Source organism: Apostichopus japonicus, chromosome 20, assembly GCF_037975245.1.
Source record: "Apostichopus japonicus isolate 1M-3 chromosome 20, ASM3797524v1, whole genome shotgun sequence".
Lineage (NCBI taxonomy): Eukaryota > Metazoa > Echinodermata > Holothuroidea > Aspidochirotida > Stichopodidae > Apostichopus > Apostichopus japonicus.
The window spans coordinates 12275234-12290102 of NC_092580.1; the positions used below are offsets into that span (position 1 = coordinate 12275234).

The following is a 14869-nucleotide window of genomic DNA, read 5'->3' on the forward strand; positions in this document are numbered from 1 at the left end:
TCTAGGATCGGGAGATATTCCATCCTGCGAGACAATGTGACCCAGGTAGGTTACTTGGGTTCGGAACAAATGACATTTCTTCGCCGAAAGCTTTAACCCGGCTTCTCGTAATCTCGTTAATACTTCAGAAAGTCTGTTTACAGCTTTATCAAACGAATTTCCATACACAATGATATCATCCAGGTATAGGAGACAGGTTTGCCATTGTAACCCCCTTAACACCCTCTCCATCAACCTCTCAAAGGTCGCGGGGGCGTTGCATAGTCCAAAGGGTAAAACTTTGAATTGATACAACCCTCCATGGGTAACAAATGCTGTCTTGTACCGGTCGTCTTCGTGGACTTCGACCTGCCAGTATCCACTTGCAAGATCCAGTGTCGAAAACCACTTCGAGCCAGCCAGTGTATCTAAGGAGTCATCTATCCTTGGAAGGGGAAACGAATCTTTCGTCGTGACCTCGTTAAGCCTTCGATAATCCACACAAAACCTGGTGCTGCCATCACCCTTCTTGACCAAAACAACAGGGGATGACCATGAGCTTGAGGATGGTTCTATAATATCTTGACGTAACATCCGTTTCACTTCGGTAGTCGCTTCCTCTTTCCTAGTAGGTGGGAGTCGTCTGGCCGCCTGTCGAACGGGTTTAGCACCCCCGGTGTCTATACGGTGCTTTGCTAAAGTAGTTCGTCCGAGATCATCTGGAGACTTGGCAAACACGTCAGCGAAATCCTTCAGAAGTTTGGTGACTCTCCTACGCTGCATAACGTCTAAGCCATTGCAACTCCTCTTAGCGAGATCCTGCACGTGTTCTGCCAATTCCCCAAAGTCAGCTCCCGATGGCGAATTCTCGACGTCCCCATCTCTCTTCGCGTCATGGCAATCTAGCCCAATGTTGTCTTCCCCTCCAAGTACGTTTACCGCATAACACGAACCCACCATAGTTCCTTGGTAAATAGTTATCGGCCTTTCACTTGGATTGAACACTCTTAGTGGCATCACATCGTTTGAAGAATCCACTACTACATTGGCTAACATCACCTCATGTCGCTTCGTGAATTTCTCGTCAGCTTCGATGACTCCCGCGCCCTTGTAACGATGCTCTTCTACAGGTCTTCCTGTCACAATTTTCTCGCTGCCGGCCGCTACCACGCAGGTTTCCGCCACAGCAACCCTAAAACAGCCAAACTCCTCCTTGGTTTCTGTTTCATGTCGCGACCCTATGGTCAGCCGACCCAGGCCAGCGTCAATTGTACAGCGAAACTTCTGCAAGAACTCGTATCCCAAGAGACCATCTGTGTCAATGCTTGCCACCCATACTTCGTGTTCGACCTTTAGCCCATTGATCTCAAGTTGAAACATCCCCTTGCCTTGGAAGACTAACGGTCTGCCGTCCGCTACTCTCATCTCAACGAAAACCTCTTCAAGTTCAGGCCTGTTCGATCCAGACAGCTTCTGGTAGATCTCCGGGCGTACTATGGTGATATCAGCTCCAGTGTCCACTAGAAAATCTAGAGGAACACCTGCAAGATTTCCCCTCACATAGAGTCCCTTCCCTCCCGTTGACCAGGCCTTCCCACTTATTCGTACATCGGGCACGTCAGATCTTCCAGCCAGCCTCTGCCCATCGAAACTGGCTAATGTTCGTTTCCCTGTTTAATATTCTCCCCAGTGGTAGTCTTTCCCTCCTGCTCGTGGGGACAGTCACGACGATAGTGTCCTAATTCACCACATCCCCAGCACTTGCCATCATTTGGTTTCTTCTTGTCACCTTGCCAGACTTTTGTTGGTTTCTGCATCTTCGTCAGGCGCTCGGTTAGCTCCTCAAATCCTTTCGCTAGGGCGGCTGATATCGTCTCTGTGAGATCTTTTATTTCCCCGGACCCAGAGTTAGTGTCCTGTCTTTCGCCAATTGTCCGAACGCCAAGTTTTCGGTTCAATTTCTTTGACTCTGCCAGACCAAATGCTTCAAGCTCTACCGCAACTGTCAAAGCGTCATCCAAGTCCATTGGGCGAGCCTGATAGACTTTCCACTTCACATCACTGTCGCCGAGAGCATCAATGAAGAAGTCTTTCGCCAGCGTCTCCTTCATTTCCAATGACGCATCGGGATAAGCACGGCTTAATAGTCGTTTGATATCGTGCGCCATTTCCGGTAGGGTCTCGCTTGGTTGCCTGCTCCTATTCCGTAGCATCGCCTTGAAAAGTTCCGTCTGGTTCCTACGTCCAAAACGGTGTTCCAAGGCATCGACAAGCAAACCGAAGTCCCTCCTTCTTCTGGGCTCCAAATCTGCCAACACAGCATTCGCCGGGCCTCGCAGACTAGCAGCCAGCTGTAGTGCCTGGGTGAATTCATCCCATCCGTTAAGTTCGGCGATCAGTTCGAACTGCACTAAATAGTCCTTCAGAGGGGAAGTGCCATCGTAGGTTGGTACTTGGACACGTTGGTTAGAGCCACTTGGTATCCGGGGCGCGTTCCAGTAGGAATCTGGAGGAAAAGTACTTACCGGCACTTGGTACTTACCCGGCATTTGTTTGGACTCTTCGACCACCACACGGTCAGAAACTGGCATCGGGGCTTCGTAAAACGGATTACGGCTGTGCCGTGTTGGAGCTGCGTTTGCTCTACCGTCACCTCTACTATGGAAGTACCGCTGGGATCCATTGTCATCAGTAATCCTGTGTCCGTATTCGTTGCCACTGTTGCTTTGCGGTGCCCGGGTAGCTCCGTCGGTGAATACATCCCTCTCGTTTAGTCGTCTCTCCACCCTTGCACCTCCTAGGTCGGAAGTATCCCTACGTCGGATGTCCTGGGGTGTCCCATCCGTAAACAGTCGTCCTTCCTCGACCAGTCTATTCGGCCCTCGTTCGGTTGGGTTGTGGCCTCCCCCCATCTGCACAGAGCTGGGTATATCGTCGAACTGCATAAGCTGCATTCCTTGCTGCCTTCCCTCAGCTGCTGAACCCACAGAGCTTCCCTCAGAGCGGACTTCATCTTGCAGGATCCAGCCTCGATCACTGCTCACAGAGTCGTTGAAAGGATTAGTTCCTGGCATCTCTCCAACCTCACACACAACTGCAAGGCACGTTTATCCCACCGCTGCCACCAATGTAACGCTACCTCGTCCGTGGTGTGAGATCAGGTCTCGACTGGAGTCTGGGATCACTGGAACGGAGTTCTGTTCTGAAATAAATACTCAGGCACACAAGGTCGTAGGTATAAACAATCTATTTACAACACGACTTGCTTTCAGTTTCATGCTACGGGCATTAAATGAACATCTGAATACATTTATTAAGTATATATATGAAGGAACATCAATGCAACACAATGTAGGACCCTAATGACAACTAGTCAGGTGTAGAGTCCCAGTATATGACCTGCGGAATATTCCTAATTCCGCCAGAAACCAGTATAATAGTATATTCCAAAAAATAGGCGGAACGAGCCTCCTTTCCGTTGTTCGGCGGAATCCACTCAATTCCGCGGGTAGGCGGAATACCCTCTGTTCCGCTGTTAGGCGGAATACCGTCAATTCCGCGGGTAGGCGGAATACCCTCTGTTCCGCTGTTAGGCGGAATGCCGTCAATTCCGCGGGTAGGCGGAATAGCCCTTCGTTCCGCTGTTATGCGTAATAACCCCCTGTCCCGCTGTAAGGCGGAATACCATCAATTCCGCGGGTAGGCGGAATAGCCCTGTGTTCCGCTGTTAGGCGAATTACCGACAATTCCGCGGGTATGGGGTGGAAAGATGGTCCCTACATCTAGAATATAACAGCAGCTAAAATATGTGGTTCCGTAAAAATGAAAGAGGCCCTCCCGTTAGGTCCCGAATACCAGCAGAAATATGTAAATGTAATTTCCCCCTTGATACGGAATAATTTAACCCCCAGCCAGACAGATGTCGAGTTACACTCTGCCTGATTAATGTCACCGTTAATTTAGGTGTTCAACGTCTGGTCTCTATACGACCGATTTATATATATATAGGTTGATTACTGGTACTTACTCTAGGCCCTGTTAGATTCACGGCAAAACTTCTACGGCGACGGTGCACAACGACTCCAGAATATAAAGTTATTAGGGCTAACTAACAGTTGGTTTACCCAAATCGAACACAGAGAAATTGACTGACTATACAAACGACAAAAGTTCAATCACAACTTGACGATTCTAATTCTAATCTATATATATAACGACCACTTTGATAAAGATCCTTTCTCTTCGGCTGCAAAAACAGGTGTGTCCTAACCCTGCGTATAAGTGCAGGCTGGCCGTAACTTTCACACAGCACGTGTCAGGAAGTTACTGAACAAAGTTAAACAATAGTAGCGGAAGCTCAACTTCCGGCCCACGAGGCCTTCATGTGCACTCCTCGCCATGACGCTTAACAGCCGTAATCTACGGTAGCTTATTATGCACTACAATATAATTATGATTAAACAAAAATGTCACCTATTTTTGTAACAATATGATCTAATGTTAATATGGTGAGACACTTCCTCATTGCCAGTGGATGCGTAAACTGGCCACCTCTACTCACTTTCAGTTCTGGCTTTAGATCGTTTTCTACTGATGCACCCCGTCCCCAATCTTGATTCCTACACAGAGAAATACATCTTTTGCCCAAACTTCACTTTTGATGTTGCTGAAATCCAAGGGCGTAGGAACCGGGGGGCTGGGGCGCCAGCCCCCCCCCCCAGTGAAATATATTGGGGCGGAAGTATCATTCCTTCCCCCCGCTCCGCAAGTCAGAAAACCCCTTTTTCATTTCCAATGAGAAAAAAATCTCATTTGGAGCACCAAATTACATCTAAGGCCAGGTGAAAATGCAAAATTATTTACAAAACTGGAGTGGGTGTTGAAGTGTGCTATATTGCACCAAATTGCGTCTGAGTCCACCTAGAATGCAAAAAAAAAATCCAAAGGGGGGGACACCCCTCCCCTTATACCCCTCCCCCAGGCCGGCCATCAGTCTTCAGCTCCCCCCACCCCCACTTAAAGTATCTTCCTACGCCACTGCTGAAATCGGTCTTTAATAGGCCATATCGATACTTGGCCTGATGCCAAATCGGGTAAAGTTCACAGGCAAAACACAGGGGAGATATTTTAGTGAGATATTGGGTGCGGGGACAGTTGACTGAACAAATAAACAAAGGTGGTGTTTAACAATAGGAAAGTATGTGTTTGAAAAAGGTAAAACAAACATTGTACGAAGACAAGATTTCACTACTTCATGGACAAATATGTAAATGTAGAGTAAAGCAGTACACATTTGAGAAATCGTTTGAGACATACAACAACAACAAAAAATCGGTATATGTAGTTTCGAAATTTAAAGGGGGAAAAGTACTAGTCTCAATTATTTACAATTTCTTATGTTCTATCTGGGCCACTATAAAATTCGTATGGAGAGGCTCGTAAAACCGCGCCCATTTCTGCCCACCTTTCCCACTATTTGTTAGCTTACAAGGGCGGCGGAACCGGGGGGGGCACAGGGGGCACGTGCCCCCCACTTTTCCTCAGGGTTAAAAATGTGCCCTTTTTCTACATAAAAATTGAGGTGTCTCAAGTTAGCAAGAGGCCAGGGAACCGGAATGAACACTCGGGAAGGGCCGTTTCTGGCCATCTGAGGGGTTTGTAAAACCAACAATTTTCTTGTACTCTCAGCGCCAACCGACGGTGGCGCTCCGCTCAGATAGTCGTGCATACAAGTTTGGATATTGCAGAGCTAGTATGCATATTTTCTATGAAAGGGGTGGGGGGGGGGGCGTTGATGGAGTGATGTGTATACGCAAAAAAGATAATACAATAAGAGTTATAAAAGGGTACTAAATATAAGGCTACATCAGTCCAATCGAATTTCTGCAAATTAAGTGCCCTTTGATGTCGGTGCCCCCCCAGATTAAAAGTGCTTCCGCCGCCCTTGTTAGCTTATCATAACCACGCCTCTTATTATAATTTGGAAAGATATTCTTCAAATATTTCAAGGTATAAGTTATTCTGTAACACAAAGAGGGCATGGCAATATATGGGGAAGAGGACCCAAACATTCCCGTCATTGAAGGTTGGCATATAGACTTTGGATGTTCAAAATTCTTTTTTGATTCAGATTTAACTTAAGTTCGTTATCATTGTTTATTCGATTTTGTTGTTAGGTTTGCTACAATGCAGCTTCATGCAGCCCCCCTCCCCATCCCTTCGGACCCGCCCACCATATGGGATCTACAAATACGTTCCACAGAAATTTAATTCTTCTCTCCACATATATTTTTGTGTTTTAAACGAGAAACAAAGATAAAAAACAAAGACGCCAAATTCAAATTTTCCGGGGACTTCGTCGCCTGTTACCCATTTGTCTTAGTTATTTTCATAATTCGTTTCTTTATGTTAGTTATTTGTGTACTCTATGTACAGGGAGTGTCTCACTAGATAAGCCCACAATGATTTTTTTGATACACTTGCTTTCACATTCCATAACTCTCTGCATTAGCTAATTAAAATGTGTACATGTTGTGAGAAAAAAACAAATAAATAAACGAAACGAAACGATAATGTGGTCGTTTATGGCGTTATTCGGTTTTCACTTAAGATACTGATGTTTTATGTCAAATCGAAATGTTTAAATCGGATTTGTTCACCCCTAATTTCAACTTTCATCTAAAACATATGATATTTTGCTATTAAATGGTGACGTTTTACTTTGAAGTTTTAAACGTGTTTTTTTTTTTTTTTAGCTCATTTTAGCATGAACACCTATATTTGAGTAATTGTGACATCTCAATTACACTCGTGAGATTAGACGTGTTTGCTATATCATCCTTTCTCTTTGAGTCGCTTCATTGATATTTCTGATCTGGTCTTTACATTCTCTGTTTTTCATATACTTTTCCAGTCCAGTGTACTGAGGATAATGATATCCAGGATGTCCGAAGTGATAGGATCCTACTTGGTCTCCAGATGCATCCTCCCAGGGTTCAATCAGTTCCTACAGAGTTTGGTACGCCGTCATGTTTGTTAAATGTTCATCTTATTGCAGGATATGTAAAGCATTAACAGATTATTCTTACCAGGATTTTAGTATCTTGATATATCATAATCCAAGAAATTAGAAACTTCACTTCAAGTAATATGTTAATATCCCTGCTTTCTCTGCCAACATATTGGCTTCATTAAAGTAAGATTACAAGAAATATTAAGTTGTTAAAGCAAACTTACTAGTTCCACGATCCATCGCTATAGTTACTACGTATAATTATCATGCATATTCATTAACTGCAATATATTGAACAGCCAGTTGGTACAAATTTTCCAATGCTTCACCACCATATGGAAAGGTGGCGATCATTTGATCCGTGCATAGTCGACCTCGGGCCTTAAGTGTGTGTTTTATACCTTCCAAAACGACCGTATCGCGATCTTTTGAAAAAAATCAATGTACCGATATCATTTACTGATATCGGCTAAAACAAATTACAGTAGTTTAAACATTTCTCTTTCATAATCTTTTAATGAATCATCATTAATCTGAACTTTACTGTATGTCGTTTTCCGATTAAAAAAGTTTAAATTTTTAGTCCAATCGGATTTATGTGCTTGCATATTCGTTTATTCTACAAGGACGCTAACTTCAAACTACTCGAATTCTCAGACCGTTTGATCAAACTGCATGGCTAAACTTGCGCAACTAACTTCAAATTCTCTTCTTTCATATTATATAAGGCTATTTCTGATTGGTTAATGTTCACTGTATGTCTTTTTTCCATCGAATGAAAGTTTCCGTTAGAAATTTTTCTTCGAAAACGTCATTATAACGCCTCATTATTTATTCATGAGCTACGTCACGAATCAGCTTGTGTATCAACAACATTCTCACTGATGCTTCGTCCGACAATCGTATTGTGATTTCTGAGGTGAATTTCGAGATTTGGGTGGTAATATGCAATGAAATAAGATGACGACATTGCAATGAACATAACTTAACAAGTTGAGAATCCTATTTCATAGTTTCCTTTGGAATAGGATGAATATAGTGATATAAATTGCCCACGTAAACGTTTGTAGCGAACGTACAGGCCTACCGTGCTTTATGTATTAATGCATATGGTTTCGTACAGTTAGGTTATCACTCGTATGTACGTAGGCTAAAGCTATCGCTAGGACTATCACTGGTTGTTTGTTTGGAAGATACCACTGTAAGTGGGTAACTCCATGTACCCCAGTTAATTAAGTCAAGTACATGAGTTTGCCTAATAAATGTTATTTTCTCAAGTTCGATTAAAAGGTGTGCAGACAAATAAATTTATATACACAACGTCATGTGTCAGTGTTCGTTTACATTCACTGCTATAATTATTTTAGCATCAATTCATTTAGAAACAAATACAATCCCCATGCCGGTAATGAAACGGTCCGCCTGTCAATATGCATATTCATACCGGTGACTCATAACATCGGCGGATTTTAGTCTGTGTGGCTTTGTAGAGCAAATGCTCTTTTATAGCCTAAACTTTTCCATATGGTTATTGTCTTATATTGAACAGCCGTTTTAAACTTTATCAAGTATAAGCGAGGTGTTCACACATCGTCAATGCGATTGCTTTGAAGCAGGATATGAAAGTACATCAATACCAAATATTGTCCCAACTGAGTGATATTAAATAAACCACTGTATCAATGTAACCACATATGTAATCAATTTAACCACGACTTCAAGTTTCCTTAATATTCGATTCGTATCTCGTAACGTTAACAATTCCCGAACGTTTACTATCAAACCTAACCCCTAAAACATTGATCCATCCTCAAGTTTCCTTAATATTCGGTTCGTATCCCGTAACGTTAACAATTCCCAAACGTTTCCTTACTAAAGTATCATATTTAATCAAGGTTGGGCGAAATGACCAGGCTGGTTGGGGGAAATGACCAAGCTGGTTGGGCGAAATGACCAGGCTGGTTGGGCGAAATGGTAAGGTTGGGCGAAATGGCAGTTGGGCGAAATGGTTGTTAGGCGAAGTCCTTCCGTCGAGTACTTGTAAGTCAAGTACATCCGGGTACTTCGGGTTTCGAGTTACAAGCTCTAGTCCGATTACTGTTTTAATAATCCAAGTACCGAAATGGAGTACTTTTTCATCCGGCTTCTTTTTCGAGTACTTTTTCGAGTTCCATATAAAAATTCCGTTACGTTAATGTTCAAAGATTAGTATTGTAAGCAAACGAAAATTAATAACCTGACATCGTTGTCTTTGATTGTTATAGATGAGTTAAGCCCAGCAATGTCTACTGACCGTTGTTCATCTGAAAATGGACGCTTGGTAACCCATCCCACCGACAACCATTGAATCAATTAAATTGGATTTTAGATTTTCTGAAATTTACTCAACGTAATAAACCGGATGGAGGACGGTATCACGCCAACAACATGTTACAGTTTTATTATGTTATTTTGTAGTACTGTTCATGAGGGTGACGTCATCTTGCCTCGTTTCCGTTATAGTATTTTAATGTATTGTTGTAAAAGTGCGCGTTTGTCTGTAATATTTCTCATCTGTGTGTACACAGGCTGCAGTGTTTACATTTATCTCTTTTCAGTACAAAGACTATCCCCATCTATCATGCATTTATGATGCCTATATGAACAATGAACACCAGTGGCACTTCAAAACAAAGTCAGTTTGTCTTATCTATAACAGAAGGGTCCACCCCCCACGTCCCCGCTTGAAGGACCTCTGCAACCCACATGCGAGTTTCTAAAGTAGTCCAAAAAGGATGGTTGCCTAGGACCAAGTTTATAATCTATTTCTACAAACTTTTATTGTTGTTATTGATTACAAATTTGACACTGTTTTGTTATTTACGGTGGTGTCTGCAAACTGTAGTCCACTAAGAGACCCTGGCGAGATATGAGCAATGCCTACTGGCATTTTCAAACACTTATATCTAATAGCATTATAGCTGCTAAATCATATCCCCAAGTCACTGTATACAATGGTTTGAACTTTTTCAAAGTTCCTCCAAAACAGATATTTTTAGATAATTTTAATGTTCTGAAATCTTGTCTTAATAGGGGAACCTTATTCTTTTTAATTGTAAGTTAGCGACATTCGCTTTTGCTTTGTATAATAAGATATTTTTCTTCAAATTCTGTGGTAATCGACAAAGTTTTTTTGTGACATTTCAAGGTCATCATTCAGTACGTATTTTCTACAAACGTTTAAGTTAACTAAATTAATATCCTGGTACATGACTGGTTCAGACAATTATGGATTTACCGAGCAGAAAAGACTGGGTGAGAATAAACTGATTTAAGTTGAAAAATGAGTGACCATTATTTACTAAACTATTTAGTGACAATGCAGATTACCAGTGTAAGTGTTTATCTCAGGTAAAGTATACCGTGTCAGCTGACAGACTGACAGTCTAGACTGTCAATCTTAACTAAATATGTATATTATAACATTTTCGTTTATAAGCCTGTATATAAGCCTAATATGCAGCTGAAATATAGACAATGGTGATGATTTATGGTGTCTGCTATGTTGTTTGTACTCCTGAGTCCTTAATTTTTCTTGTAATGGGAATTTGTGATATTTCTATAATAACGATGATCAAGTAGGTCTCAGGAAAGAGAGATCCACAGCACAAAGAAATGTAGACATATATGGCCTTGATGCGTCGAGGTATTGGCTGCTATTTGTAACCGAATAATTGGGACTACTATCTTCTTTGGAAATTCAGACAACAAGCGGGGGGGGGGGGGGAGGGGGAGACACCATTAAGTAACTACGGTCATGTGCTTTCTTTCTTTCTTTTTTTTTCCCTTTTCTTTACAGGGAGTCCTCTACTTTGTTAAGCCATCTGAAGGTTTTTTAGAGGACTTCCTATCATATTGTATATATTCACGTGATGAAACAAAATCAATAAATCAATAAATCAATGTGTGTATGTACTGACAACTATGAAATAGTACTTAAATGTTTGTTTGCTACCTCACCCCCCCCCCCCCGCCACCCCAACCCGAAATCCCCCCACTCCCTTCGCCCTCCATCCCATCTCATTCTGTTATCCCTCTAATTGAGTAAGTTGGTCGCCAGTGTAGTCCCCACCATGAACCAATTTAGCTAAGGCATTTTCGTGTAGTTACAAAATCTGTAGGAATATTGTGTCAGTGTGCCTGGCATATTTGAAGTGACCAATTTGGGGAGTTCCTGATTAGCATTGGGCAGTTTGTTTCTGGACAGGTATAGTCCATATGTGAGTCACTGAAAAACCATGTGTTTAGAAAATCATTACTCGAGATAGAAATGCACTATAGAGAGCTTCCCATTGCTTTATTTTGCACATAAGACAGCCTGCATCAATAAAGAACCCTTTTCCGAGGGGGTCACATTGATTTTATTCTTTTTTCTGTCTTCAAAAAGATTTGTTTTCATTAAAAAACCAGTCGTTTTGACCTTTTTTTTCAAAAAAATGTGAGAACAGTGAAAACCTTGAAGTCAACTAACCCTATCCGATACAACTAGCTAAGACATACAGGATAATGTCAGGAGCCTTCACAGGCATATGTAGAGAGATGGCTCTATATTTGGGGAAAACATGTCAAAAATGACGTTTTTCGGTCTAAGTTAGGGCCAAAACACGGTCAAATTTCCGATAATATTTCTCCAGAATGCCTCATCCTACAGAGTAGATTTTTAGCTCTCCAGAAGCTCACACACTGAAACGCTATGCTACATAGAATTAGCAATAGCGCCTCCACTTTGTGAGTAATCCTTAGCAATTCAACTCGAGCATTTTTATGGAATCGAATTTCGGTCAACCACAGTTGAAACGCTTCGTGTAGAGACCGGTGTGAAGTTAGATACTTATTCCCCGTTCCTCGTTCGATATTCGCGAATGAGTAACTCAGCTACCTATTCGGTTACGTATTCGACAATGGTATCGACGTAACACCTCTGGCAAGACAAAAGCTTTCTTACAAGATGTTCAACATTTGGTCGTGGAAAGAGGTTTATCTATGGCCCATGGGTCATATGAACTCTAATGACTATGTAGAAGGGTACCATAATGCATCTTGCCCGGTCCAAATAGTTCTGGACCAACTAAAATGACCAGTACTTCATCAGTTCTTAAATTAATGTAAAAAAATTACTTTAGGCCCTAATCAAGACTAGCACGCCTTGGACCACCTTACCAATGGGTCATATGAATTCATAACACATTGTAGAAGGATACCATAATGCGTCTTGCCCGGTCCAAAGAGTGCTTGAGCAATTAAAATGACCATTAAATCAACATTTTTTAAAATAAATGTAACGGGAACTGAAATAAAAACATTTGGGCCCTAATCAAAACCAGCACGCCTTGGACCGCCCAACCAATGGGTCATATGAAGTCTAAGGACCTTGTAGAAGGGTAACATAATGCGTCTTGCCCGGTCTAAAGAGTGCTTGACCAATTAAAATGACCACTAATTCATTACTTTTTTAATGAGTGTAACGGGACCACGAAAAAGTTTTGGGCCCTAATCCATGCAGCACGCTTTGGACCACCAAACCAATGGGTAACATCAACTCTAAGGACATTGTAGAAGAGTACCATAATGCGTCTTGCCCGGTCCAAAGAGTGCTTGACCAATTTAAATGACCACTTAATCATTACTTCTTTAATGAGTGTAACGGCACCTGAAAAAGCTTTGGGCCCTAATCCATGCAGCACTTGGATCACCAAACTGATGGTTAACATGAACTCTAAGGACATTGTAGAAGAGTACCATAATGCGTCTTGCCCGGTCCAAAGAGTGCTTGACCAATTAAAATGACCACTAAAGCAGTACTTCTTCAATGGGTGTAACGGGACCACGAAAAAGCTTTGGGCCCTAATCCATGCAGCACGCCTTGGACCACCAAACCGATGGTTAACATGAACTCTAAGGACATTGTAGAAGATTACCATAATGCGTCTTGCCCGGTCCAAAGAATGCTTGACCAATTCAAATGCCCACTACATCATCACTTCTTAAATGAATGTAACAGGATCACGAATAAAAAGCATTTGGGCCCTAATCAAGACCAGAACGCCTTGGACCACCTAACCGATGGGTCATATGATTTTTTAAGACAGTGTAGAAGAGAACCATAATGCGTCTTGCCCGGTCCAAAGTGTGCTTGACCAATTTAAATGACCACTACATCATCACTTCTTAAATGAGTGTCCATCTCATATGTTATGTATCGTGCGTTTAGTGTCAACCGGTAGCATTACAAATTGCACTTTGGACCCTCAAGGAATGAAAAAGAGAGAACTCGTTTTAAGTGCATTCTAATTAATGGCAGCATGTCTATATACATGGCCAAATTCTGTCGGAAAGTTTTTAAAATTTAAGAAAGCCTCTAAATGACTTCCGAATTCATCGATATGTTAGCATATAACACTTTAACTTACTCAAATCACTTACGAAATTTCAGTGTTTCAGCCTAATCAAAAGGGAAAAATTGCAATGAGGCAGATATTTGAACACGATGGCATAAAGCGACAGCATCTTTCTAGGGCTGTAGCAAGGCCGTAGCAAGGCTGTAGCAGGCTTGTAGCAGGCATGCACTGTCATGATAGCCCCATGAAGCTTATGAAGCTTACAGCCGGACAAACAATCAAAGAAATAAACCATCCCCTATATAGGCCTACCAAGTACCATGCAGTAATGGTACATGCAGTAACGTTCAAACATTGAACAATATCACTTTAACTCTCCTAACGTGGGTCAGAGACATTCGTAGAAGGAAAGATATTCCGATATTTCATTCATTTGGGAATACAAATGCAAAAAAGCAGTTAAACTGTCAACATGCTGCAGATTATTTCAGTTATCTATCAATTTTAATGGTTCGACGCAAGGGAGCAATCACGCTATGATAAATATGAACTCTCAGCCTTTTAAAGGTAATTCCATGGACGTTTGAAATGACGGTAGGCAGTCAGTTCGTACATCGGTATCAATTAGTTCGAGCCTAATGTTCAAGCGCTCTTTTACGAGAGAAAACTTCTAGGAAACATCCTGAATGAATCATTCAATTACAATCAAAACGCATGGTCCTTTATTCCGCTCCTTCAAATTTATCTTAAGAAGTATTGAGTAATAGTGTTTGGAACATCTTTGCACATAGATTGGTAAAAGTGTATCAATTCTACCAGATTAAAGTAATTTGGCATGAAAATTTCTCTTCTGCAAGTACATTTCAATCCAATCAGAGAATAAATGGAGAGGGGTGGGGGGGGTGTGGATATTAAGCATGTAATATTTCTCTTGACTTCTATACTTCCATAATTGACTCAGGATATAGCCTAATTGATATTTACCGAAGAATTAATACATTAAATACAATTGTAAGTGATTAGAAAGTGTATTTTTGACTTAAATTAACAAACGCGAAATTGACCTTAAATCTAGCACTTTTGCTAATGGATTGAATGTGTTTTGTGTATTGTGTAAAATTTGTATAGCTAGATTCAGGGACGTAGCTAAGGCATGATGATTGGGGGTTTAGTGGCTGAAATTCCAACTGGATGGGTTTTGGAGCCAGAAAATTCCGAATGCTGCCTTGTACCCCCCGCACTATACTCGTCAACGATACGGTCACTGACAGTCAGACACCCTATCTTTCGCGACTGCACTTATGTTCCAAACTTTCTCGGTACATTTGTACCACTGGCCCTCACTTCACAAACTTACCAATCACTCTATCTGGTTAAGCGAGTAAGCAACTGAGTACAAGTTATCTGCTTGATAAGCTACATAGACTACTGACTAAAAAAGCTATGTTAATGTAACAAAGGGGAAAGTTTTTTTCAACAAATTATATTCGACGACATAGTG

The 14869-nt window shown here is 41.7% G+C and overlaps 3 protein-coding genes across 8 annotated transcripts in view; 2 read left to right on the forward strand and 1 right to left on the reverse strand.

Annotated features, from left to right (window-relative positions):
- LOC139961837 (uncharacterized) overlaps positions 1 to 14869 on the forward strand; it is a 249171-nt gene that overhangs the window by 59987 nt on the left and 174315 nt on the right. The window lies entirely within an intron of this gene.
- Positions 1 to 14869, forward strand: part of LOC139961861 (uncharacterized) — a 51102-nt gene that overhangs the window by 20813 nt on the left and 15420 nt on the right. The gene's annotated exons all lie outside the window — the stretch shown is intronic.
- LOC139961989 (uncharacterized) lies at positions 1620 to 4384 on the reverse strand. The gene is made up of 2 exons (XM_071961762.1): positions 4007 to 4384; positions 1620 to 3176 (listed from the first exon to the last, which is right to left on the reverse strand). Exon 2 carries the CDS (start codon positions 3051 to 3053, stop codon positions 1635 to 1637), a length of 1419 nt encoding a protein of 472 aa, XP_071817863.1. The 5' UTR covers positions 3054 to 3176; positions 4007 to 4384; the 3' UTR covers positions 1620 to 1634.